The sequence below is a fragment of the Rhinatrema bivittatum genome, chromosome 8 (assembly GCF_901001135.1).
Source record: "Rhinatrema bivittatum chromosome 8, aRhiBiv1.1, whole genome shotgun sequence".
NCBI lineage: Eukaryota > Metazoa > Chordata > Amphibia > Gymnophiona > Rhinatrematidae > Rhinatrema > Rhinatrema bivittatum.
The window spans coordinates 167,948,196-167,976,181 of NC_042622.1; the positions used below are offsets into that span (position 1 = coordinate 167,948,196).

Here is a 27,986-nt window from a genome sequence, read left to right on the forward strand (position 1 = left end):
GATACAGGTAGTTTTGGGAGGTGATTTTCAAAGTGACCTTACACATGCAAGTTTGCTTGGAAAACTGCTGTAACTTACAGGCATACCTGCTATCAAGTTTATGAGGGCTCTTAGTAAAGATTTATCCCCAAATACTGGCGTCCCCTGCCGTCCGTATCGCCAGGGCACACACTGTGCGATTCCCCTGCCTTGCATATACGGCCTGGGCACGGACTGCAGGATTCCCCTGCCGTGCATATGGCCTGGGCACAGACTGCAGGATTCCCCTGCCATGCATATACGGCCTGGGCACGGACTGCAGGATTGCATTACCATATGTACAGCCTAGGCACGGACTGCACTATTCCCCTGCCGTGCATATTCGGCCTGGGCACGGACTGCACTATTCCCCTGCCGTGCATATACGGCCTGGGCACGGACTGCACTATTCCCCTGCCGTGCATATACGGCCTGGGCACAGACTGCAGGATTCCCCTGCCATGCATATACGGCCTGGGCACGGACTATGGGACTCCCCTGCTGTGCATATGGCCTGGGCACGGACTGCAGGATTGCATTACCATATGTACAGCCTAGGCACGGACTGCACTATTCCCCTGCCGTGCATATACGGACTGCACTATTCCCCTGCCGTGCGTATACGGCCTGGGCACGGACTGCACTATTCCCCTGCCGTGCATATTCGGCCTGGGCACGGGCTGCACTATTCCCCTGCCGTGCATATTCGGCCTGGGCACGGACTGCACTATTCCCCTGCCGTGCATATACGGCCTGGGCACGCACTGCACTATTCCCCTGCCGTGCATATACGCCTGGGCACGGACTGCACTATTCCCCTGCCGTGCATATACGGCCTGGGCACGGACTGCACTATTCCCCTGCCGTGCATATACGGCCTGGGCACGGGCTGCACTATTCCCCTGCCGTGCATATACGCCTGGGCACGGACTGCACTATTCCCCTGCCGTGCATATACGGCCTGGGCACGGACTGCACTATTCCCCTGCCGTGCATATACGCCTGGGCACGGACTGCACTATTCCCCTGCCGTGCATATACGCCTGGGCATGGACTGCACTATTCCCCTGCCGTGCATATACGGCCTGGGCACAGACTGCACTATTCCCCTACCGTGCATATACGGCCTGGGCATGGACTGCACTGCACGATTTCCCTGGAGTGCGTATGGCCTGGGCATGGACTTTGTGATTCCCCCGCCAAGTGCACTGTATTTTGCTGATGGTTAATCTATTCTTATTTACATCCACACAGTATTCAATGAGGTGCTTGTATAAAAAGAGCACCGTTTATTTCCAGCACTGACCTCCACCATTCTGGTAACAGATATAAGGAAACCTCCACACATTGCCCAGGTCCACAGCATAGCCAATGACTGAGAGCAGAAAGTCCATTTTTTTACTCCACGTCTCTCTCTCCTCCAGCTCTAGCAGCTGCTGTTGCTGCAGGTGGGTACCGGCTGCACAGGGTGGGCTGCTGGTGGCTGGGCACAGGACACCATTCCCATCTCCACTTCCATTGCACGGAATGGGGCTCTGCACCGTGGAATAGCCATTGGAGATGCAGCCCGCCTCCCCCTTCTCTCCTGACGAAGAGTTCACCTTGCTGGAGTCCTCTGCTAGCCGCGGGGGGGCCGTGGAGTTCTTGAGGAGCAGTCCATTCTCTTTACAGTCCTGGGGCTCGTCCTCGGAGCACAGGAGCTGCATGGCATTGCTGGCCGACTGCTCCATGCTCTCACTTAGGAGGAGACTGGCCGGATGTCCATTGGCAGGAGGGCTTGTCCGATGACCTGCGACCCCCTAAGGCTGACAGAGCTTCTCCAGCCTCTGCAAAAGAAGAAAGGAAAAGCAATCACCAGTGCCTCAAGGGCTCTGTATGCCTGCCACTCACTTTGTGACCCTCGTAAATCAGCTGCTATTTGAAATACAAGAGTTCTCTGTATCAGAGGCTTCACTGTAAGGGGGTAAGAGGGACACATACCTCTTTGGCTCTCTCCCTCAATATGCGGGTTTAAAGATAAGAAAAGCCCAGGCACTTCTCGCAGCATTGAGGAACCGATCAGTGGGAGTGCAGTCACATAAGCTCCTCTTCTGCTCTCCCCCTGAGCACCCTCAGAGCCACAGCACTGGGTCGGAAAGGACTTTCCTCTCACCTGGTTCCCAAGGCCACAGTCAGAGACAGGATGCTGACACAGCTTGGCACTTCCTACATTTTTATGTAGGGTGGAAATTTAACCTGAAGAGCTCTTAGCCTGGCTCCGAGTCTGCAGCTGTTTATGTGCAAGGCACCCTGACACTTCTAGCTGAGCTTGGCTGGCAAAGATTTACTTTGTGAAAATCTTAGATAATATTTTTGTTGTCTGAAAAAACAGTTGCTTTTAGGAAAATAACCTGTTTCACAAACAGAGAACTTTTTTCATGAAATATTAACCATGACATAGCCCAGCATTCCCCCTCCTGCATTGTACCAGATGTACTGCATTGTACCACCAGTGCCTCAAGGCACTGGTGGTACAATGCAGCATTCCCCCTCCTACATTGTACTCCTGTGCTGTACTCCCCCACTATGCTGCTCCAGATGTGCCTCTCATAGTGCTGAACTCCCTCACTATACTGCTCCAGATGTGCCTCTCATAGTGCTGAACTCCCTCACTATGCTGCTCCAGATGTGCCTCTCATAGTGCTGAACTCCCTCATTATCCTGCTCCAGGTGTGCCTCCGATAGCGCCACACTCTCTCATTAGGCTGCACCACTGTGCCCTCCCTCACCAGAGTGCCCCAGATGTGACTCCCACAGCGCCGTACTCTCTTACTGCCTTGTTGAGGGCTCTGGTATTTGGCTGCTATGGCGAAAGCCTTGCGAGAGCTGTAAGTTCTCCTTGATCTGTGCTCGGAGCTGGTGCAGGTCACTCTTCTCTAAACACAAGCGCTGGCCTTAAATCAACAGCTGAAATAGCAGCAACCAGAAAAGAATCCCACAGCAGCCTGGCCCCCAAAGGTGCAGGCTCAGCTCGGCTCGGGAGCTCACATACCTTGAATCTCTGAAGCACTTGGCACACAGTCTGGGCTGGGCTGGGAGGAAGCAGCCCTTTATGGGAGAAGAATGGACGTGTAACAATTCCCTTTACTTGTAAAATGTACGAGGATGGCTACACCAGAACTCCTCCCTCCTCCTGCTCCAAATGAACTTCCCCTGTACCTTCCCTGCAGGAGCCTCCTCCTCCTCCAGGAGGGAGCTTTCTTCTTCAAACCTTTTCCTGCTGTCCCTCTCCAAAAGTGCTCTTTCCCATTCATTTGAAAGCCTTAACATTGTGTGACTCTGTTATCTTATCTACTGAGCAAGATATGAAAGGAAGGTCCTAATGGGAAGTTACTGCCTCCTGGAAAAGGAGCTGCTCCCAGCGACAGGTGCCTGAAAGAAGGACACTTCCACTCTGCTTTCCAAACCAGGACGGCTAAATTAGCCCCAGGGGCTGTGTTCTACAGACGTGTTAGTCCTTATGGCTGGGAAGGAGTCCAGAGCTTTACTGAAAACTAAAAAGGTTCACCTCTGCTACTCTAGTACTGACTGACTATCTCCCTCACCACTTCTCCCAATGCCCCTCCCTCCTGCCCTGCATCACCCCTTCTCCCAATGCCCCTCCCTCCTGCCCTGCATCACCCCTTCTCCCAATGCCCCTCCCTCCTGCCCTGCATCACCCCTTCTCCCCACTTCTCCCAATGCCCCTCCCTCCTGCCCTGCATCACCCCTTCTCCCCACTTCTCCCAATGCCCCTCACTCCTGCCCTGCATCACCCCTTCTCCCCACTTCTCCCAATGCCCCTCCCTCCTGCCCTGCATCACACCTTCTCCCCACTTTGCCCAATGCCTCTCCCTCCTGCCCTGCATCACCCCTTCTCCCCACTTCTCCCAATGCCCCTCCTCTGCAACACCTACTGCTCTTGCAGTACTGAGACCCCTCTATACACAGCTCTGCCAATGCCACCTCCTGCACCCCACCCCCCCACAGTCACACCCTCCCAGCTCTGTACTTTGCCCGTCTTCTTGTGCCTTTCACAATCTGGAACGTGAGTTCAGATAGGAAAGTTCAGGGTTATTGAGCCACCGAGGACAAACATATGATGCAAAGCAGAAGTGTCGTATCTTGTAGGACCCGGGCGCTGGCACATTTATTAACCAGATGGGATCAGCGTCAGGAGGGCAGGTCCGTGCTCCTCTCTCACGTTCTTCTTGGCACATAAACTGCTGTGTGACACTGGAATGATTCAGATGAGAAGGCAGATACCCGGCAGCGACTATTCTGCTGAGTATTACATAGTCCAGACAGACTGAATCCTCATGCTCTGGCCTCCACTACAACCCTCATCTCCCCCCATAGGATTTGTCTGGATGCCCTGCCACCCTAGCCTTTCTATGAAATCAGGGAGGAATCTGCTCTATGATTTAAACGAGTCCTACAAACTGGATCTGAAAGTATTTTACAGTTGCAGAGAGAAATGTGAAGTGCCGTGCTGGGTGCTCCATCCCCTCGGGGACAGTGGCCCAGCAGATCCCAGTGGGAAAGTCCTTTTCTTATCATTCACTCCCAGATGTAAGAGGTGGAGATCACCAAGTCTATCTGCATAATCATTACTTATGGACTCGTCAAAGCCCCCTGAAGCTTAGCGATATTACTGGCCTTGGCCACATTCTCTGGCAGCAGATGCCACAGCATTACCGAGTGTTGTCTGAAAAAATGATTTCTGAAACTGGTTTTAAATCTGCTGTTATCTGAAGAGGTAAATAACCTTAACCCGTTCCACCCCTTGTACATATTCCCTCCCACGCGTCTTCTCCAGGCTGACCTCAGCAGCCTCTCTCCAGAAGGGAGCTTATCCATCCCTTTTATCATTTTGGTGGCCTTCTATGTCCGCGGTGTCTTTCCTGAGGTGGGGCGAGCAGAACTGCACACAGTGCTCGAGCTGCAGTCGCACCAGGGGTCGATGGGAAGAGATTAGGATATTCTCCCTTTTATTCTCCTTTCCTAATGTTCTCGTTGCCTTTTGACGGCCGTCGCACGCGGAGCTGACCTGGGACTCGGTATAGAAATTGAATGAATAAATAAATAAATAAAGGAGTAAACAAAATCCTCTCTCTAACACGGAACCTAGCCTTGCCCGCCTGTAGCTGGAATTACTCTTCCCTGCGTGCATCCCTTTGCACTTGTCCACATTAAATGTCATCTGTCGTTCAGATACCCAGACCCCCAGTCTCGCAAGGCCCTCCCTGCAATTCCTCACAAATCCCGTCGTCAAATCATCTGCAAATCTAATCAAATCACTTGTTGCCCCCTTTTGCCACAGCCCCGGTCCCAGTGCCAATCCCTCAGGCACGCCAGTCTTCACAAAGGCTGCCCAGAGCCTCTGCACATACCAGCCGGGGCGAAAATAAAGAGAGAAAAAAAAGGATGCAGGGACTGGGGAGAAGAAGACAGAGATAGAGACAACACTGAACAGAGCCAGGCCCTTTGCTCGATTCTCTTCTGTCCTTGCTACGCTCTTCCTTTTAGCATTTCATGTGGGACTTTGGCGACATTTGAACTTGGCTCATGCCAGAAGGCTTCTTGACTGTGACAGAGGCAGGAGGACGAGGTGGGTATATGGGAATCCACCCAGAGTCTGCAGGCTGCCCAGCTCCGGTACCACTGCCAGCATCACTTATTTATTTATTAACTTTTATTTACCGACATTCGTGCAGCACATCATGCCGGTTTACAATGAACTCAGGTGGAAAATACAGTGTAACGATAAAACAATGCTTTACCACACTATCACTTAGATTATTAACCTAACAAAATAACCAGCCAAACGAGAACCAAAAACAGCAGCAAAACAAAGAGAAGTTAAGCTAAAGGGAGTTTTATGCCTGCGCCAGGAGAGCTGAACAAGCTAACTCCCTCCCCTCCCCTCCCAGTCCATCCTCTGCAGATTCAAGGCTTGTGCAAGCTGCGCTGAACAGATCCTTCTCAGCTCACATCTTGTTGCTTTTAGTCCAAAAAACAAGGACTGGGCTGCTCACTTTATTATTACAGCACACGAACCATGACAGTAATTTCTATCTTGGAACTGATGAGTGGCCGCAATGATCTAACAACATATGAGATCAGACAAATAATCAGAAGCTTCAACTTTATCTGGTAGTACAGCAGCACGCTACTACATTATCACGCTACATTACTGAGCTATCTACTGCTTTACCACACTACCACATTATCACGCTACATTACTGAGCTATCTACAGCTTTACCACACTACCACATTATCACTCTACATTACTGAGCTATCTACAGCTTTACCACACTACCACATTATCACGCTACATTACTGAGCTATCTACTGCTTTACCACACTACCACATTATCACGCTACATTACTGAGCTATCTACAGCTTTACCACACTATCACATTATCACGCTACATTACTGAGCTATCTACTGCTTTACCACACTACCACATTATCACGCTACATTACTGATCTCCAGCTTTACCACACTATCACATTATCACGCTACATTACTGAGCTATCTACTGCTTTCCACACTACCACATTATCACGCTACATTACTGAGCTATCTACTGCTTTACCACACTACAACATTATCACGCTACATTACTGAGCTATCTACAGCTTTACCACATTATCACGCTACATTGAGCTATCTACAACTTTACCACACTACCACATTATCATGCTACATTAATGAGCTACCTATTGCTTTACTACACCACCGCATTATCACACTACCTATTGCTTTACCACACCACCACATTATCACACTAATTACTAGGCAATGTACTGCTTTACCATGCTGCCACATTATAACGCTACATTACTAGGCAATGTACTGGTTTACCATAGTACCACATTATCATACTACATTACTCATCTACCTACTGCTTTACCATGTTAACACATTATTACGCTAACTACTGCTTTCACACCACATTATCACGCTACATTACTAGACAATCTATTGCTTTACCACGCTAACACATTATCACGCTACCTACTGCTTTACCACAATAGCACATTATCACGCTGCATTACTAGGCAATGCACTGTTTTACCGCTTTACCATACTACCACCTTATCACGCTTTACCACACTACATTACCACACTGCATTATTAGGCAATCTACTGCTTTACCACACTACATTACCACACTGCATTATTAGGCAATCTACTGCTTTACCATGCTACATTATCATGCTAGATTACTATACAATCTACTGCTTTACTACACTACTACTTTATCAAGCTACATTACTGAGCTAGCTACTGCTTTACCACGCTACCATATTTTCATGCTACGTTACCAGACAATCTACTGCTTTACCACACTGTATTACTATTCTATCTACAGCTTTAACACACTACCACATTATCCTACTACATTACTATGCAATCTAATGGTTTAACACATTACCACATTATATTATGCTACCTACTGCTTTACCATGCTACTACATTATCACGCTACATTATTGTGCTATCTAATGCTTTACCACTCTACCATATTATCATGCTACATACTGCTTTACCATAGTACCAGATTATCATGCTGAATTATTAGGCAATTTACTGCTTTACCACACTATCGCATTATCAATGCTACATTATTATATTATCTACTGCTTTACTATGCTATCACATTATCACACTGCATTATCATGCTATGTACTGCTTTAGGACAGACTCACATTATTATGCTACATAATCACACTGTCTACTGCTTTAACATGCTACCACATTTTCTATCTCCGAGCACCACACACCTCTCCTCCCCATAATACTCTTCATAATCAAGGTCAGTAAATGTACAGAAATTAAATTTTAGGTATCCTAAAATATTGAGAGGGTGACTAGGAAGAGAGGAAACATGAAAACGGGGCACTTGTTGGAGTGGGGCAAGGATCAGTGAATAGGGGGGGGGGGGCAGGAACTCACTCCTGCCCTCATGAGTGGGGAGTCTGTGCATTGCCAGGGGCAGCAGGCTCAGACCAAAAGTGATGCCTTTCCCACTTCGCCGACTGTCTGCAGCTGCAGATCTCATTATTTATATCTAACAGGAAAAAGCATCAGCTGGCATTACCTAGTGTAGGAAAACCCCCTAGGTTTATGCTCGGTGTCCATGGCAGAGTGGTCATATTTTCAGTACCTTCCCGTCTTGTAAAAAAAAAAAAAAAAACTTTTGCAGCCTTTTATTAAAAGAAATACAAATCCAAAGTGTGTTTTATAAACAGCATGTAAATAGGATTAGCCGAAACCGAATGCTTATTTTCATTTCTTAGGTAGAATCTTAATTGACGCAGACATAATGCAGTTACCTCTACCTCAGAGCAAAGGCTGCATTATCCCACAGACCACCGTGTAATAAACCCAAGGGACACTTTAAACGTAGGTACAACCCTGCCGCTGCCCGATGTTTAAGGGGAAAACGCGCGTGGAAAGAGAGGCGGCTGGACGGCTCTTGCAGGGCAGGAAGCTGGGAGGGATGGGGGCGAGGGGGGACCCCTGTCCTCGCGGCAGAGTCGAGGGAAGCCAAACTCAAGCGGCGCAGACGCGAGGAAAGGGAGCTGATCTGCCACAGTGAAAGGGGACCCAGTGCTTGTTAGGAAGATGTGACCTCTCACACATTCCGTCTTAACCTCGAGCCTCCGAGGCCGGCAGACTCACCTCTGCCTGTAGAGAGGAATCAGCCGACGGTGCCACTCAAAGAATAATCGGCCAGAAAAAATGTGCCCCTCTGCCCTCAGGGCAGGACCCCGGTCTGGGAGGCAGTGCTCAGCTCCCCCCAGCAGAGGCTGGACAGGCAGCCTCCTGCACGCTGGGTGTTTGCTTGGCACAGCTTGGGGGGGGGGGTTATTTCAATGGCAGAGTTTGAGGGGTCCAATGCCAGGCAGCAACTCCCAGCCTTAGCTGCAAAATAAAGGTTAACAAATCCAAAACTAAACACTAGGTGAGACCTTTCTATTGGACCGACGAGCGGAAAATGGAAGAAGGCTACACCGCTAAGACAGGCAGGAATCAACTCATCAGCAACCCAGAGTCAAACATCACAGAGGAGACCGAGGCGAAACCTCCATGGGGGGAGTAACTACAAGGAGAAGTTAACACAAGCCGGGAAGGCAAATGTTTGGAAGTTGAAATGATCAGACTGACAAGGACTCAAAGAGCGAGCCATAAAATGATACTTCCCATCAGCTTCCCTGGAAGCCTTTTATGATTCACTTCTGCTTTCTGGAAATGTCATTGTTTGCTCGTTCTCTCTCGTGACCTGAGGAGGGGGATAAGAGCTCCTGAAAGCTCATCAAGAAATGTACTAAGCTAGTCCAATAAATAAAAAAAGGTTTCCCCTTATTTTGCTCGTTTTTTGTGCTTTATTTGCAGGCATTTGTGGGGCACAGCTGGGCTGTAGAGCTTGCTCCTGCCATGTGCAGAAGTGACAGGGAGGCTGAAACTAAACAAGCAAGCAATGAATCCCTTAAATCAAAAGAAAAAGCTGCGCTGTCCATGCACTGCCGATCAGCTCCTTCCATCACTCTCGTAAAGAAACGCCAATAGATCTCCCTACAACACACACAGTCCTTTTCCGCATCTGCTAAATATCCCAAACATTCCTCACTTTTCATATTTTTTTTCAAAAAGGACCATTTCAAATAATAACCACAAAGTCCTCGCAACATCAGTAACAAAACAGCAGCAGCACTCCGAGCGTTTCCTATCCAGGTACGTACAGAGCGCTGCTGCCGGGTCACCTGCGCTAACCTGAACTTCTTACTAAAGTTACTTCTGCTGCCATAAAATGACCGCAGCGCCTTTCTTGCAGAGTGAAATGCTGGGTCCATTGCTAGCACTAAACTCTTAGCAATGCAAACTTGGCAGGATTTTTTTTTTTTTTTTCCTCTTTAAATTTCTTTTCAAGGCTGCAGCAAAGTTGAGCCGAGAAGCTCGCAGGTCCCCGCAGCAGGCAGCGCAGGAATCGCGCGCGCGCACACATGGGGGGTCTGAAGGAAGAAGGGTTAATAAGAGGTACCTGGTCCGGTGAGCTCTGGGACCCCCCCGGGAGCCACCTCCGAGGCGCTGCCTGTGAGCTCCCCAGCGTGCAGGGGGCGCTTTTGTACACCCATCAACCTCACATGGTCTGATCTTCAGATAATCCTCTGCCAAAGAGCTCTTTAAGAATTTTTTGCGTCACTTTCAGCCAAATAAACTCTGTGTTTCACCAGGGCTGCAGCTCAGGTTTCCTCCTAGGGGTGGGTGGGAACATTTCAGAAGCCGCCTGGCTGGGACTGGGAATACTATGCCTAGGTAGGTTTTGGCAAAAGAACCGCATTTCTCTGTTGACAATTCTAGGCATTTCTCACGAGGGATTATGAAAATACTGCTTTTGTCAGTTAAAAAAAAAAGAAGAATGAACGGATAAGGCAGCTGGAGAGCACGGTGAGAGCCAGACAATTCAGAATAACTAAAACCATCCAAGAACTTTTTCTCGAAGTCACCGGTGGCCGCCCCCAGCAGAAACTTGTTACCTCCTTCACAGCTGTCTGTAACCAGGGAGGGTTAACTAAAGTGCAGAAATAAGAGGTCACCCTGAAACCCCAGGCTGTGATGGGAAGGCGAGGTCCCTGCTGCTCTGCTTCAGCCCCCTTATTCGTAGAAGAAAAACCCCCAAGCAATGAGGCCGGGTTTACCTGCCGCGGGGTTAGGGGGGGGGGGGGGTCAGCTCCCGGAGCCGGGTACCGGTGGGGACGGGTTCTCAGTGCCACCTGCTGGAGAGCTGTGGTCACTGCAGGGAGTGGGGCGGCCTCGGTTCCACCTCCAGCAGCGTCTTGAAGGACGGCATTGCTTTCGTCCAAGTGCTGCTTTCGTTTGCAGCGACCTGATTTGAGTTGCTGACCGTACTGCTTCCTCTATCAGTAAAAAGGCATGGCCTCTGCAGAGCCGAAGGTCGTCTGCTCAGGGCTAAGCTACTTTTCCTCCCATAAGGTAACAACCTCGAGGGAAAAGTTGTTACCAACAGTCTGCCAGATTTTCACCTACAGCCTGTTTTATAGGCACACGTTTTACATAACATGAATGCCTAGAAAACAAAGTTACAAGTTGTTCTTATTGTAGACTTCTTTTTTTGTTACAAATTAATAGTGACAACCTGCTACCTACTCTGTTAAAACACCACGGCAACCCTTTTGTAACTATCTGCACAGCATAGAAAAGTACAGGAGTGTAGAACCTTGGGCCCACGTTTTCACAGATACATTTTTTTCTGTTTTTATTTTATATATGTTTATACGCCAGTAAATTTACAGATGGTTAGCAGCCCTGATTTCCCTGCACCTCAGGCTGATTCAGGACACTAGGAAACACTGGGATCTCTCCTTCACAAACGGGATGGAAACCAACACACTGGACAGGAAAAAAAAAAAAGATTTGCTCATTGTTGATCTTGACTTGAGGAATACTGTAGAGAATGTTACTCACCTAGATTTATTCCAAGGCGTCTCTGTAGGTTGCAAGGCTGCTGGATCAAGCCACATCTTCCACAGTTTAGCAGATGGACAGAAGGTAACCTACATGAAGAGAGAACCGGAAAGGAGGTGATTCCTTTATTAGTCTATGGCTTTTGGAACAACTGGAAGCAATCATCAAAAATCATTGTAAAGGAAGTTTTACTTACTCCAAAATTCAACAATGTTCCTTTCATGTCCTGTACCCGGTTGGTTCAGGCAGCAGCTAATGAGTAGCCGAGCCAGCAGCGACAGGAACTGGGGCACAGGGAGAATCGTTTGCCCTTCTGGGGCAGTTCTGCAGGGCTCCACTCTGAAAAGGACCCCGTGCATGGGGCTGAAGTCCTGCACTTGCCTCTTGGATGCAGTTTGTGTTCAAGGAGGTGGCCTCTTCCCGCAGAAAGGAGACTCTGGAGCAAAAGGGTGAAAGGGGGTAGATTCAAGAAAATCTTAGGAAATGTATTTCTTTGCAGAGTGTGTGGTGGATGCATGGAAAGGCCTCCCAGTGGAGGTGATGGAGACAAGGGCAGAATCTGATCTCAAGGAAGTTTTGGAGAAGCAGAGGGGATCTCGGACAGAGTGGGAGGGACTGCAGAGTGGAGCAGTTGGGTGGATGGGCAGGCTAAATAGGCTGTGTGGTCTTTTACAGCCCTCATGTCTCTATGTAAATGCACAATCCCAGACAATGTCATACGATGTGTTGGGCTGTGTGCATGTCGCTATGTGGGCCTGCACCCATTTTTGTGTGTAGCAAAAACCGTGTGCCAGGGGCAGCTCAAGGCAACCTGCTGCCCAAGACGAGGAAGAAAGATGGTTGCTCCCCCAAAGCACAGCGCAGGTCAAATCACCAGAGAGCGGGGGGGGGGGGGGGGATCTCCCTTGGAGTCCAGTCCTTTTGGTGATTGAAACGTTAGGGAATGGGGAGGCAGAAGAGTTGGCAACCTTGTCACGCTCCCAGGAACTCTATCACCTGCCTCCCACACTTCCCCAACATTTGACCCTTGGGGAAGAGAGTGTAAGTGTGAGTTTATGAATGTGATTACGTGAATCACTTAGGTGAATCATACAGCCCCATGCCCACCCCCACTCCACCCCTGGCCCTCCCACACTGTTGCGACCGTCGCTGCCCGACGTCTCCACTCTGCCCACCTTACCTCTTTGACGACTCCCTCTTTGGTCGATGGAAGTTTGGCTGCCGTGGCGTCATCTTGCCGACCTCCTCCGGTGTTCCCGGACCGGCTAGACACTGCCTTCCACCATGTTTCTCCTGAGGCCTAAGGGAGCGCACGCAGCCCCGACTCAAGTACCAGCTGTGGCGCAAACCTCAGGAGCGTCCCCCTGAGATGAAGTCATCATCACCAGATATTTAAAGGTCTCTTGTTTTGCTAGCTGTTCGAGTTAGCAAAGGGTTTCCTACCTAGCTGCCTCCAAGTATCGCTGTGGATGGGATTCGCTCTCCGTTTACCTTGCTACTCTGCCGCGTCGGACTTTACCAGGGGTACCCGCTCCTCGGGGACCTCGCTTTCTCTCTTGTTTTTCAGGTCGCAATCCGGAACCGGTACTCGCTCCTCGAGGGCCCACATTCCCAGACCTGCTGCCAAATATAACTTCTGCCAGGAAGTCATCGCTGCCTTTCTTTCTTTCTTTCTTTATGGATGGCTTTTATATACAGACTTTCTTGATACAGATCAAATCAACTCGGTTTACATCGAACTAAGCAGAACTATAACATCAGTGAGTTATAGTAACATCAGTGAGTTATATAACATCAGTGAGTTACCATTTCTCTCTCAGAGCTTTCCCTGGAACCAGGTACTCGCTCCTCGAGGGCTTAATGCATACAACTCCAGGGCTGCCTCTAGAGACTATTGTGTGAGTGTTACCATCAAGGTTCTGTTCCTGACCTCTGCATACTCTGCCTACTCACTATCTCAGTTTCTCTACAGCTCAGCCTCCAGGGATCACTGTTCCAGTGCCTGAGGGCCTACAGCCCAGCCAGGCTCTTCCAGCTCACTACTGCCACCTCTGTGGTTCTTTAAAACAATTTAATAAAAGAACTAGTGTGTGTCTGTCTTCCAACTCTGAGCCTGACTGATGGTCCCTCTCGGGATCTTCCCCCATGGCCGTGGTCATCTGCCACTGGCCCAAGGATCCACCCTCAACTATCACAAATAATAACAGATTGCTAACTCCATGGATCCGGCACAACTCAATGCCTTGCAGGCCATACCGGGCCTGGCCCTGTGCATTTCGGAGCAGCAAGACGCCTTGGAGAAACTTACTTCAGCTTTCCATCAGCTACACACTCAGAAGGTTGAAGGCACAGCTTCCATCCATGAAGGTCAGTTACAGGAGGTAACTTTAAAGACTGCTGTACCACTGGCGGCTCCAATCCTTTTCTCCGGAGAAATCCAGAAGACCCAGGGCTTTTTAAACCAGTGCTGCATGCATTTTACCTTACAGCCATCTTTATTTCCTACGGCTCTCTCCAAGACTACCTACATCCTTTCCTACTTGGATGGTAGGGCCTTGTCTTGGGCATCTACCTTGTGGGAACGCAAGGACCCCATTTTGCAGGACATAGAAGGATTTATGGACTTATTTAAATCTGTTTTCGATGACCCTGCCCGAACTGCTGTCGCCGGTTCTGCTTTGGTTGAATTGAAGCAAGGCAACAGATCACTGGCTGAATTTGCCATAGAGTTCAAAACTCTTGCAGCAGATCTCTGCTGGGACCCCAAATGTCTCAAGACTCTCTTCTTCAGAGGCCTGGATAACTGTTTAAAGGACGAGTTGACTGCTCACTAGACGAATTAGTAGCCTTGGCCACTCGGATTGATCACCGGCTCCGGGACAAGGTGAAGGAACTCCGGCCTAAGGTGTTACCTGGGTTGAAACAGGCTAGTGCTGTACCTGCACCGCGGATGGTTCCAGTAATCCCTGCTGCTGATAAAGATGAACTGATGCAACTTGGTCATGGATGTTTGACTTCCAAAGAGAGAAGACTTCGGAAGAGAAGCAGCCTTTGCATGTACTGTGGTCAGCCCGGCCATGACGTCTCCACATGCGCTATGCGTCCGGAAAATGGACGGGCCTAAGTCCTGCAGGAGGACTGTTCTTAGGCCTTACTACGCCCTCTCCTCCGCTCTCTCTCCCAGTCTCCATGACCTACGGCCCAGTCATGGTTCAGACGTAGATTCAGGGGCAGGAGACAACTTCATTCTCAGACGTCTAGTGGAATACTTGAGGATTCCCCTCATCAAGTTGAAAGATCCACTACTGTTATCCTCCATTCATGGAGAGCCCTTACTGGGCCACGTGACTTGCCAAACTGTACCAGTTTCTCTCCACAACGGAGCTCTCCATATTCTCCTTCTTTGTACTGGAAAGGGCCATGCACCCTATCGTCCTGGGGTTACCCTGGTTGCAAGTGCACAAATCCCAACTTGACTGGGCATCCTTGGATCTCTCCTGCTGGGGCTCAGAATGTCATGGGAGGTGCCTTAAGGAAATCTTGCCTATCATTTGCATGCCTACAACTCCAGTGATGCCAGGACTGCCGCCCCAATATGCTTCCTTCAGGGATGTATTTTCCAAAGAAGCAGCTGATATTCTTCCTCCACATAGGCCCTATGACTGTGCCATAAGACTGAAGCCCAATGCTGAGCCACCAAAAGGATGGGTGTACCCTCTCTCAGCCACTGAGAATAAAGCAATGTCAGAATACATTGAAGAAAATCTCCAGAAGGGCTTTATCCGACCATCAAAGTCGCCAGCCGGCACAGGCTTTTTCTTTGTGGGCAAGAAGGCCGGTACGCTACATCCATGTATCGATTACAGAGGTCTAAATGAAATCACGATCAAAGACAGTTACCCCTTGCCATTAATCTCGGAGCTGTTTGACCAGCTGCAAGGGGCCAAGATATTTTCAAAGCTTGACCTGAAGGGGGCCTACAACCTCATTCGCATTCAGCAAACGGCCTTCAACACGCGAGACGGCCACTTCGAGTATCTAGTAATGCCATTCGGGTTATGTAATGCACCCGCCATTTTCCAAAATATGATGAACGACATCTTGCGGGACCTGCTGTATAAGAATGTTGTGGTCTACCTGGACGACATACTAATCTTTTCCCAGGATTTGGATACCCACATTGCAGATGTCAAGCAAGTACTCCACCATCTTTGCGAACACCGGCTGTACGCCAAACTCTCTAAAGTGTGAATTTCACAAAGACTCAGTGCCTTTTCTAGGCTACATCGTGTCAAAAGAAGGCTTCCAAATGGACCCTCACAAACTTGAAAGTATCAAGAATTGGTCCCAACCTACCAGCCTGAAGGCTTTAAGGAGATTCCTGGGGTTCACCAACTATTACCGAAGCTTTATAAAGAACTATTCTTCTTTAACTGTACCCTTGACTGTGATGACCCGCAAGGGTGCCAACGCTTCAAAATGGTCAGCGGAGGCCATTTCCGCGTTCGAGAGATTGAAGACTGCCTTCTCTACAGAACCATGCTTGCGGCATCCAGACCCAAACCAGCCCTTTATTGTTGAAGTTGATGCTTCAGATGTGGGTGTAGGGGCTGTGTTGAGCCAAACAGGAGACTCGAAAGCGTTACGTCCCTGTTCCTTCTTCTCACAAAGATTTTCTCCAGCCGAGAAAAACTATGGGATCGGCGATAAAGAGCTCTTGGCAATAAAGCTTGCATTTGAGGAATGGCGGTCTTGGCTCGAAGGCGCTCAACATCAAATAACCGTATTCATGGATCATAAAAATCTAGAGTATCTTCGCCACGCACAACGTCTGAATTACAGACAGGCCAGATGGTCCTTATTTTTTAATCATTTTGATTTTGTGTTGAAGTACCGCCCTGGAGATAGAAACACCAGAGCAGATGCTCTGTTACACTCCTTTCATTCAGAGGATGTGCCTGATGAGCCACAGCACATAATTGACCCGAAAAAGATCCTCTTGGCATCCACTCAGTCTGTACCCACTGGTAAAACTATTGTTCCTAAAAGACTCAGGAAGAAAGTGCTCTTTTGGGAGCACGATTCCAGACTGGCTGGCATCCTGGCCAACGTCATACCCTGCTCAAGATACAGAAGCTGTATTGGTGGCCTACCATCAAAAAGGATACCTATTCCTACGTGGCATCCTGCACCAATTGTGCTAAGAACAAACCCGCTTCTGGACAACCATGGGGGTCAGATGCAACCACTGCCAGTTCCGGAGTGGCCCTGGTTGCACATCGCTACTGATTTTGTAGTCGATTTACCTACTTCCGGAGGAATGAATACCATCTGGGTGACTGTGGATCGATTTAGCAAAATGGCACACTTCGTGGCACTCCCTGGCACACCTTCAGCCTTGGAGCTTGCAAAGCTCTTCATAAAGCACATATTCCGCCTCCACGGACTACCTTCTCACATCGTATCTGACCGTGGGTCCCAATTCATGGCACGATTCTGGAGGGCCTTGTGCAAATTGTTTGACATCTCTCTAGACTACACCTCAGCCTATCATCCGCAGTCGAATGGCCAGATGGAACGGATGAATCGATCAATGAAGTAGTTTATTCACACTTATGTCATGTCCCGAAATAATAACTGGGACAAATTGCTTCCATGGGCTGAATTTGCCATCAACTCTCATCCAGCAACATCTACTGGATTGTCACCTTTTGAAGTGGTTTTTGGACGTTCCCCAACACCGCCACTTCCACTGAAGCTCTCAGTGACGTCCCCAGCAGCTCAATCCACTGCTGATGATATCCATAATATGTGGGTTCAGACAAAGGATATGCTAATCAAAGTGAGTGACCGTGCTAAGAAGTACTATGATGCGCACCATTCGCAAGCTCTAGTCTTCAAGACAGGAGACAAGGTCTGGTTGTCAACCAAGCACCTCAGACTTAAACTACCCTCCTCTCGGGTTGCTCCTCACTACGTGGGACCATTCCCAGTCCTTCAACGTATTGGCAAAGTCACCCACCGTCTGAAGCTACCACCTGGTCTCAACATCCATAATGCTTTCCACGTTTCACTTCTGAAACCGCTCATACTCAACGAATTTACTTCCAAATCTCATGACCCACCTGTCATCAATGCAGAAGATGACTTAGAGTTCAAAGTCAAAGAGATTCTGGATGTTCGAAAGAGAGGCAATACTTTTGAATACCTTCTATCATGAGAAGGTTTCGGCCCCGAAGAAAACTCTTGGCAGCCTCAGACCAATATCCTGGACAAAAAGATGCTTCATCAGTTCCACATCGCGCATCCTTCTAAACCCAAGCCTGGTACCCGAAGAGATCGCCCTTTGAAGGGGGGTACTGTTGCGACTGTCACTGCCCAACGTCTCCACTCCGCTTACCTTACCTCTTTGGCGACTCCCTCTTTGGTCGATGGAAGTTTGGCTGCCGCGGTATCATCTTGCTGACCTCCTCCGGCATTCCCGGACCGGCTAGATGCTGCCTTCCGCCATGTTTCTCCTGAGGCCTAAGGGTGTGTGTGCGGCCGGCCCCGACTCAAGTACCAGCTGTGGCGCGAACCTCAGGGGCATCCCCCTGAGATGAAGTCATCATCACCGGATATTTAAAGGGCTCTTGTTTTGCTAGCTATTTGAGTTAGCAAAGGGTTTCCTACCTAGCTGCCTCCAGGTATCGCTGCTGATGGGATTCGCTCTCCGCTTACCTTGCTACTCTGCCTCCTCGGACTTTAGCAGGGGTACCCGCTCCTCGGGGACCTCGCTTTCTCTCTTGTTTTTCAGGTCGCAGTCTGGAACCGGTACTCGCTCCTCGAGGGCCCATGTTCCCAGACCTGCTGCCGAATATAACTTCTGCCAGGAAGTCATCGCTGTCTACAACACCAGTGAGTTACCATCTCTCTCTCTCAGAGCTTTCCCTGGAACCAGGTACTCGCTCCTCGAGGACCTACTTCATTCCAGCTACGGGGCTATTCCAAGAGACTATTGTGTGAGTGTTACCATCAAGGTTCTGTTCCTGATCTCTGCATACTCTGCCTACTCACTATCTCAGTTTCTCTACAGCTCAGCCATCCTGGGATTGCTGTTCCAGTGCCTGAGGGACTACAGCCCAGCTGGGCTCTTCCAGCTCACTACTGCCACCTCTGGTGGTTCTCTAAAACAGTTTAATAAAAGAACTAGTGTGTGTCTGTCTCCCAACTCTGAGCCTGACTGGAGGTCCCTCTCGGGATCTTTCACCGTGGGTATGGTCATCTGCCACCGGCCCAAGGATCCACCCATAACTATCACAAATAATAACACACACACACAATTAAAAATTATGCATTTATACAACAAATTTTACATGAAAAAGGTATTCTTACAACAAGTATATTATATTTACATGCATTATTGTGGTATCAACCAGAAAACCCTGCTAAAAAGCAAGACACATAGAACTCACATGATATTAGGTCTATTGTAAAGTGTATTAGGTGTGAGCTTCTCCCTCAGAAAGCCACCAGTAAACTGAATTACAAATTACAATATAATAAATCTCCTATACCAAAATAGCTCTAACTGCTAGCACTCTAACAGTAACAATCCTACCTAGGAAAAGGCAACACTGCAATTATATCATCAGATCCTAAAACACCAATATATCTCCTATTAAGAAAAGATAACAAGCTAGGCTGCTATAGACCCCTACACAGAAGCAGAATATCTTACTTCAGTCACATATGCAGAACATTGAAATCGCCGGCTCAGTGTGCTGCAGCAGTTAAAAAAGCAAACAGAATGTTAGGAATTATTAGAAAGGGAATGGTGAATAAAATGGAAAATGTCATAATGCCTCTGTATCACTCCATGGTAAGTTCTTGGAGGAGAAGTCCATTACCTGCTATTAATCAAGTTGACTTAGAAAATAGACATGCTAATTACTAGCATCAGTAGCATTGGATATATTTAATGTTTGGGTATTTGCCAGGTACTTGTAAGCCTGATTTGGCCACTGTTGGAGACAGGGTGCTGGGCTTGATTGACCCTTGGTCTGACCCAGTATGGCATGTTCTTATGTTCTTAACACATGCAGACCCTCAACAAAATACAGAATAGAGAGCATAAATTACAAACAGACATGTACAGACAAAAATGAACTGGAAACTGCAACAAGCTAGACTCCGTATGCAGCTCAACAATGGAAATAAAGAAACAATACCATTCCTCATAAAACAAACAATTGAGAAATATAAAACATTGATCATATGGTTTGAAACCAGTAAACATTTATGGTCAGCCAATAAACATTTTTTTTTCAAATTCTGGGGCCGATGCAATACAGTGCACTCAGCCTAATGCAATAGAGGGATTAGCGCCTATTTAACATGCGTCCGACACGGAGTAAATGAGTTAGCGCTCATCACATGCAAATGCACGTGAATGAGGCTATTACTCATTCACTCCAAATGCAAAAAAATAAATGTGCGTCTCAGACGCACATTTATCGCTCAGATATTGACGCCTGCCTGAAAGCAGGCATTAATAGATGAGAGCACTGAAAAAAAGTACAGAAAAGCAGAAAAAACTGCTTTTCTGTACTTTTTTTTAAATTTAAAAAAAAAAAAAAAGGAAAAAAAACCTCTGCCGGCTGCTTTGAAGACCGACGCTGAAATGCTCGGCGTCAGTTTTCATAACCGGCCGGCTGCAGTAATGAAAACCAATGGGGCGGATTTTAAAAGGCGCGCGAATAGCCTACTTTTGTTTGCGCTCCAGGCGCAAACAAAAGTACGCTGGATTTTAGTAGATACGCGCGGAGCCGCGCGTATCTGCTAAAAACCTGGATCGGCGCGCGCAAGGCTATCGATTTTGTATAGCCGGTGCGCGCCGAGCCGCGCAGCCTACCCCGTTCCCTCCAAGGCCGCTCCGAAATCGGAGCGGCCTCGGAGGGAACTTTCCTTTGCCCTCCCCTCACCTTCCCCTCCCTTCCCCTACCTAACCCACCCACCCGGCCCTGTCTAAAACCCCCCCTTACCTTTGTCGGGGGATTTACGCCTCCCAGAGGGAGGCGTAAATCCCCGCGCGCGAGCGGGCCTCCTGCGCGCCGGGCCGCGACCTGGGGGCGGGTACGGAGGGCGCGACCACGCCCCCGGACCGCCCCGGGCCGTAGCCACACCCCCGTACCCGCCCCCAAAACACTGCCAACACGCCCCCGAAACGCCGCGGCGACCGGGCCCGCCCCCAACACGCCCCCCTCGGAGAACCCCGGGACTTACGCGAGTCCCGGGGCTCTGCGCGCGCCGGGAGGCCTATGTAAAATAGGCTTCCCGGCGCGCAGGGCCCTGCTTGCGTAAATCTGCCCGGTTTTGGGCGGATTTACGCGAGCAGGGCTCTGAAAATCCGCCCCAATGCCGATAAAGTCGGCGTCGCTTTTCATACCCGGCTGACTGCAGTTATGAAAACAGACGCCGAGTTTATCGGCATCGGTGTTCATAACCGGCAGACCGCCGGTAACCGCGGGGGTCGCGTTAGCAAGGAGGCGCTAAGGTCGTGCTAGCGACCCTAGCGCCTCCTTGCTAGCAAGACGCCCTAATTTGTTTATTGCATGGCACCCCCCCTTGCAGGCACCATGCATGCACTAAGAAAGCGGGCGCTGAAAAGACAGCGCCCACTTTCCACAAATTTTATTGCATCGGCCCCTCTAGCAGTTAAGACCTTTTGCCATGCATGTTTAAGGAGTAAATCTTTCTCTCTCTTCGACCATTCTAAAGTTTTGGAATGATCTTCCATTAGTCCTAAGGGAAAAGAAAGATCTTTTCAGGTTTTGGAAACTGTTAAAAGCCTGGTTCTTGAGTGATGTTTCTGAAGGCTGAGTTATTTATCCTGAATTACTCTCTTCTGTGTAATATTCCTGAGGAGGGATTTGTTTTGTTGTTGTTGGGGGGGAATAGTTATGCAATTAAATAAGATTTGTGCCGATTTTGTTTTGCTACATGTTGTGCATCACTTTGATAAAAAAAAAAAATCTTTCTGTTAGGCAATTAACAAATGATTTTATATAAATAAATATTAAAAACCCAATAAAAAATTAATATTTCAAAACAGCTGACAAATAGATCATTTAATAATTAAACTCATAAAAATGGTTAAAATATCCCAAAAAAATCAATAAAATATTTAAAAAGCAGACACATCAAATACTCAACAATTAAAAGTAATTGGGAACTTGCTTTCCAGTCACCCTGCAAGTGTCATGGATGAGGAGGAGGGCTGTGCACTAACTTTGCCCTTTCGTTCACCCACATATTCTTCTCCCCCTCCCCCCCCCCTCTGGAATACACAAGCTGCAGCAGCCTCCACTCACAGCCCGCACCATCAATGGGATTCCTCCTGGGACGTGGGGAAGACGCTGCTCCTGCTCCTTTCTTTTGGCCACATGGGCCAAGGCTGGTCCTGCTCCATTGACTGCACCTCCTTCTTCCCACTCGCGTGGTCCCATGCAACACAACTTCCTATGCTGGGCCCATGTGGGTAGGAAGAGCAGGGAGCAGCAGACCTTGCTGTCCTGCGCCCACTGTGCCATCCCCAAAAGTGTGGTGCTCTTGGCAGCCACCTACTTCTTCTGGCCCTGCCCTTTCATTCACCCCCCCCCCCCCATAGATACATTCTTGCTTCTCCCCTCTTCCCCCACCTCCTTCCCCCTTATTCACCCCTTGCATTTCTTATCTTACTTCTTCCCAGGCAACCTCCTGTCTTCCCCTCTCCCCTCCTCTCACTCACAACCCCTTTCCTTCCCCTCTTAGGTCACTCACCCTCCCCTCCACTCCACTCCATTCCCTTTTCACCCCCTCCCCTCCTTTCTGAGAAGGGAGGGGAGAGAAGGGAATGTCAAATCAAATCAAGTACAAGGAAAGCCAACACCAACGCCGGTCTCTCCTCAGTGAGAAGGGAGGGAAGAAAAAAAGAGACGGGGAGTGGAGCCGAGAGAAATTCTCACCTTCCCTTCGCCTCCTCACTGTGTTCTTCCTGCCTACGGGAAGGTGGGAACCCCTTGGGCAAATCCTCTCCAGTGTCACTGCAGCCCTTGGGGGGGGGGGGGGGGGGGTGCAGGAACCCCAGGTCCTTTGTGCTGCCCACAGAGAGGCGAGAACGCTGTGGCCACATCAGCAGAGCTGCAACACTGATGGACCTGAAGGCAGGAGGAGGCGGCCGCGGACAGAGCTTTGAGGGGGCACTTTTTGTTGCCCGAGATGACTGTCTCACTGTGCCTCATGAGAGAACCACCCCTGCTGTGCGCCCAACCCCCGAGTAAAGCTGGGTGCACGAATTAGAGCTCCTGCATGCAAGTCCCAGGTTAATGAAGGCATTTGCTATTACTCCCCAGTGCAGAGATGGGCATAGGCTTAACTCAAGTTTTCTTAACTCCTGGAGAGAGACGGGGTAAAGTTTCAGGGCGGAACATGACATCGAGGTCCTGTACTCAGTACTTATGATTGCATCGTGGGCACAACCTTTGGGGCTGATGGAATAAGCTGCGCTCGGCAGAGCAAAACATTTCAACCTGCAGTGGCATGCGAACTTCCCCGCCCATGCAGCAAGGAGTTTTATGCACAATCAGGCGGAGCGCACTGTTAACCCGCCATGGGACGCGCGTTTTCCCTTACCCCTTATTCAGTAAGGGGCCGAAAACGCACGTCCAATCCCCCGAACCTAATAGCGCCCACAACATGCAAATGCATGTTGAGGGCCCTATTAGGTATTCACATGCGATTCAGAAAGTAAAATGTGCAGCCAAGTTGCACATTTTACTTTCAGAAATTAGCGCCTACCCAAAGGTAGGCGCTAATTTCTTCCGGCAATGGGAAAGTGCACAGAAAAGCAGTAAAGACTGCTTTTCTGTGCACCCTCCGACATAATATCATGGCGATATTAAGTCAGAGGTCCCGAAGAGTAAAAAAAGTTAAAAAAAAAATTTTTTTTTGAAGTCAGCCAGACGCTCAATTTTGCCGGCGTCCGGTTTCCGAGCCTGTGGCTGTCAGCGGGCTCGAGAACCGACACAGGCAAAATTGAGTGTCAGCTGTCAAACCTGCTGACAGCCGCCGCTCCGGTCCAAAAGGAGGCGCTAGGGACACTAGCGCCTCCTTTTGCCCGTTTCTACTGCTGGGCCTCATTTGAATACTGTATCGCCCGCACAGGCGAGTGGCCTGTGCGCGCGCCGGGAGAGCGGGCGTTCACCAGCTCTCCCGCGGACTTTACTGAATTGGCCTGAATATGCACCCTTGCATGGAAATCCCATGCTAATGACAGCAGAGCGGTGCACTGGCTTACCGCCTGTTTCCTTAGCGCTGGAAACTTAACTCCTGGTCCAAAGTGGTGTGAAGTTTTCAGGGTTAATTTAGTCTACAGGCAGAAGCTGGAGTTCCAGTGCTGGGACCTGTAGTTGGGACTTTGTGCAGAAAACATACTTTTACACCAAAACCATTTTTTGTGAGCATAACTAATTGTTCATTGCAGAAAACATGCTTTGTGTGTACAAATCATGTTTTTTGCACATAAAATATGATTTATAGGCACAAAAAATGCTTTCTGGGCAGAAAAGGAAAATTGGTTCTTACCTGCTGATTTTCATTCCTAAAGTACCCCAGATCAGACCAGACAAGTGGATTTATACATCCCTTCCAGCAGATGGAGGCAGAGAACAAAACTTTGAGGCACTGCTGCATAATCAAGGGTGCCACCTGCAGTCTCCTCAGTATTGACCTGTACCCAAGCCAAGATGTTTACCTTAACAAATCCCAATAAACCTTGGGTGAACAGAGATTGAAAGTTGGAGCCCCCTGAAAACTAGGCCCCCTTGACTTAACACAAAGCACATAGCAAACTATGTACACTTTTCATTAATCTGAGTATTTCACATACTAGCTCGGCAACATCCAGAAACGAGAAAGTCTTTGAAAGATGGGGATGGGTATCTGGCCTGATCTGTGGTATTTCAGGAATGAAAATTAACAGGTAGGAACCAATTTTCCTTTCCTGTTTGTATCCCAGATCAGTTCAGACAAGTGAGATGTACCCAAGCCCCTTTATTCTGGGCGGGAACTCAAAGACCTGTGCACAACACACTTTCCCCAAAAGATACCTCCTCCAGTGCCCGCACATCCAAGCAGTAATGTTTGGTAAACGTGTAAAGCGAAGACGACCACACTGCCATATGATAAATCTCCTGTGGAGAAAGCAGTTCACACTCCGCCCACGAGGTTGCCTGCATCCTAGTGGGATGCGCTCTCAACTCTTCCGGCACCAACCGGCCCTTACAGATGTAAGCCGACACTATCGTCTCTTTTAACCATCGTGCAATAGTACCCTTGGAAGCCTTATTTCCCTTCTTTGCTCCACTGAACAGATCTCAGAAAGGCATTTATCTTAAGATATCGCAAAATAATTAATCGTACATCCAATAAGTGAGGCTCCCTTGCCATAGGAGCGTCAGCAGACAAATTCGGAAAGACCAGTAGCTCAATCATCTGGTTGAGGTGAAAGAAGGAAATCACTTTAGCAAAAAGGAAGGAACCATATATGCAAAGAAACCCCCCTCCTCCGAAAAATACAGGAAAAGGTCTTTACATGACAATGCTTGCAGCTCAGAAATCCTTCTAGCTGAACAGATAGCCACCAGGAAAACAGTCTTCAAGGTTAAATCCTTTAAAGAAGCCCTCCTAACCAGTTAAAAGAGAGGACCACACAGCACCCAAAGAACCAGATTCAGATTCCATGCTGGACAAATCTTACGAACCGGAGGACGCCACCTCGAGGAAACAAACCACATCCGGATGAGATGCCTGAATCCTACCTTGAAGGGACCCCAAGGCTGCCACCTCAACCTGAAGGGAATTATAGGCCAAACCCTTAGCCAAGCCACTTTGCAAAAAGGCCAGAATCTGCAGAATGTCCACCTTCAAAGGCTGCACCTTGCTCTGCACACACCACTATTCATACAAACACTCTCCACACTCGGAGATAAGCCAATGACATGGAAGGCCTTCTTGACTGAAGCAAAGTCGCAATCACAGGTTCTGAATAACTCTTCAAGCGGAGCCGTTGCCTCTCAAAAGCCAAGCCGCTAGACAGAAGCGATCCTCCTGGTCTGAAAATACAGGTCCCTGTCGCAACAACCCTGTCAGATGGGTCATGCAAATGGAACCATCTCATTGCTAGACGAAGAAGGTCCGCAAATCATGGCCAGTGTGGCCACTCAGGTGCTACCAGCATCACCCTACCCGGGTGAAACTCACACCACAGCACCCAATCTACGAGAGGCCATGGTGGAAACACGTACAGCAACAGATGTGTTGGCCACAGTTGAACAAGAGCATCGATACCCTCCAATCCAACCTCCCTTCTGCAATTGAAAAACCATTCTGACTTCGCATTTCGTGGAGTCGCCATGAGGTCCACCGGTGGTCTGCCCAACCTGGCCTGAATCAAGGAGAAGGCTTCTACCGACAACTCCCACTCCTCCGGATCCAGACACTTTCTGCTGAGGAAGTCCGCCTGCACGTTGTACATTCCAGCCACATGGGAAGCAGCTATTCTTACTAGATGTTTCTCTGCCCAAACAGTTCATGCGCCTCCAGCACTACTAGACCTTTCGTTCCGCCCTGATGATCGATGTATGTCGCACTGTCCGAGAACACTCACACCAACTTGTCTTGAATGAGCGGGAGAAATGCCAGTAAGGCTTCACGCACTACCCTGGTTTCAAGCCAATTGATGGATCAGGTCGCCTCCTCTAACAACCTCTGACCCTTGGCTGATTTCCCTTGACAAACTGCCCCTCAACCAGAGAGGCTGGCATCTATGGTCACCACCACCTAGTCAGGCACTTCCAGATCCATCCCTTTCTCCAGATTGTGAAGAGACAACCACCATGAGAGACTGGATCTGACATCCTCCAGCAATGGAAGTTGAAATTCCTCCGAAAGCGGGATCCAACGGGACAACAGTGCCCTCTGCAGCAGGCACATGTGAGCAAAGGCCCATGGAACTAATTCCAGCATAAAAGCCATGGAACCCAGGACCTGCAAATAATCCCAGACCCTGGGAACCAACAGACGCAGCAGCCAAAGAACCTGACTACCCTCTCTGTAGTCAGAAACACCTTCCCTAACCGGGTAGTGAGGGCCCTCAGAAATTCTAATGACTGGGCCGGCTTCAAATGTCTCTTTGCCAGATTCGACACCCAGCCCAATGAATCCAAGAGTTGCAGGACCCGCTGGATAGAGCAACAACACTCCACTTCAGACTTTGCCCATACTAGCCAATTATCCAGGTATGGATGCCCCAGGATACCTTCCTTCCTGAGCGCTGCCGCCACTACCACCACCACTTTTGTGAATGGTCACGGTGCTGTTGCCAACTCAAATGGAAAGGTTGAAATTGGAAATGTTCCCCCAGGACCATAAACCTCAGGAACCTCTGGTGATTGGCTCAAATGGGGATATAGAGATAGGCTTCCATCAAGTCCAATGCCAGAAACTCCCCTTTGCGTACTGCCTATATCACCATGTGCAACGTCTCCATCCGAAACAATGGCACCTGGAGGGCAGCATTGACCTTCTGCAGATCGGGAATGGGCCAAAAATTCCCTTTTTTGGCACCATGAAGTGCCAGTGCCCCCTTCTCCTGAGGGGGCACTGGCACAATGCAACACAAGAGCTGCAGCCAATGCAATTTATCCCGCATAGTCTCTTGCTTGTACTAGGAGACTCAGCAGGAGATTACAAAGGTGTCCCTGAACGTACGAGAAAATTCTAAGGTGTAGCCATCTCTTAACATCTCCTGGTCCTGGAGGGGTTACGGAAGCCCCGTAAGTCCAGTCCATTGCCTAAGAAGATGAAAAAGTTGGTGGATTGGGAGTGAGAATCTCCTGAAGTGGGCCTGTAGGTAGCCAGAACTATGGCTAAATTACATTCCTTGCCGAAACAGACAGAGTCATGGAAGATTCCCAAAGGGGATGCGGCAGTTTCCACTGTTACCAAGAAGATGACCTCTTCAGGAGATTCCCACTCTCGATACACCAAATTCTTCATCTTCTTAGGCAATGGAATGGACTTAGGGGGGCCCCATAACCCCTCCAGGACCGGGTTTACCCCCTCATTATCAGAATCCTCCTGCAAGACCTTGATCCCCAGCTCATCCAGCATCTGGGGAATTAGCGGGCCCAGCTCCTCTCTATGGAACAGGTGGACCACCCAAGGATCATCATCATCTATGATCGGAATCTCATTTGGATCCTGCATTGGATTCACCAATACATCAACAGGATCCCCATCCGGATCCCACATTGGATCCACCAACATGCTAACAGGGCCCTTGCCTGGATCCACCAGACTTCCTTGCATCTGATCCCAATCATTTGTCCCATCGGACATGTCTTCCTCCACTGGGGCCGTCTGAGCTC

General features: G+C 49.1%; 1 protein-coding gene across 4 annotated transcripts in view; it reads right to left on the minus strand.

Annotated features, from left to right (window-relative positions):
- Nucleotides 1-12,072, minus strand: part of SLC6A4 (solute carrier family 6 member 4) — a 47,626-nt gene extending 35,554 nt beyond the window's left edge. The window contains exons 1-3 of one of the 4 annotated variants that reach the window (XM_029611208.1): nt 11,735-12,072; nt 11,539-11,627; nt 1,325-1,844 (exon numbers count right to left, since the gene is read on the minus strand). In XM_029611208.1, coding sequence (XP_029467068.1) covers nt 1,325-1,748 — 424 coding nt within the window. In that variant the 5' untranslated portion in view covers nt 1,749-1,844; nt 11,539-11,627; nt 11,735-12,072. Of the gene's footprint in view, nt 1-1,324; nt 1,845-1,998; nt 2,113-3,049; nt 3,186-10,093; nt 10,282-11,538; nt 11,628-11,734 lie in introns of those variants that run through there. The other 3 variants (XM_029611207.1, XM_029611209.1, XM_029611210.1) reach the window with 3 other exon arrangements.
- Between the last annotated feature and the right edge of the window lie 15,914 nt (nt 12,073-27,986).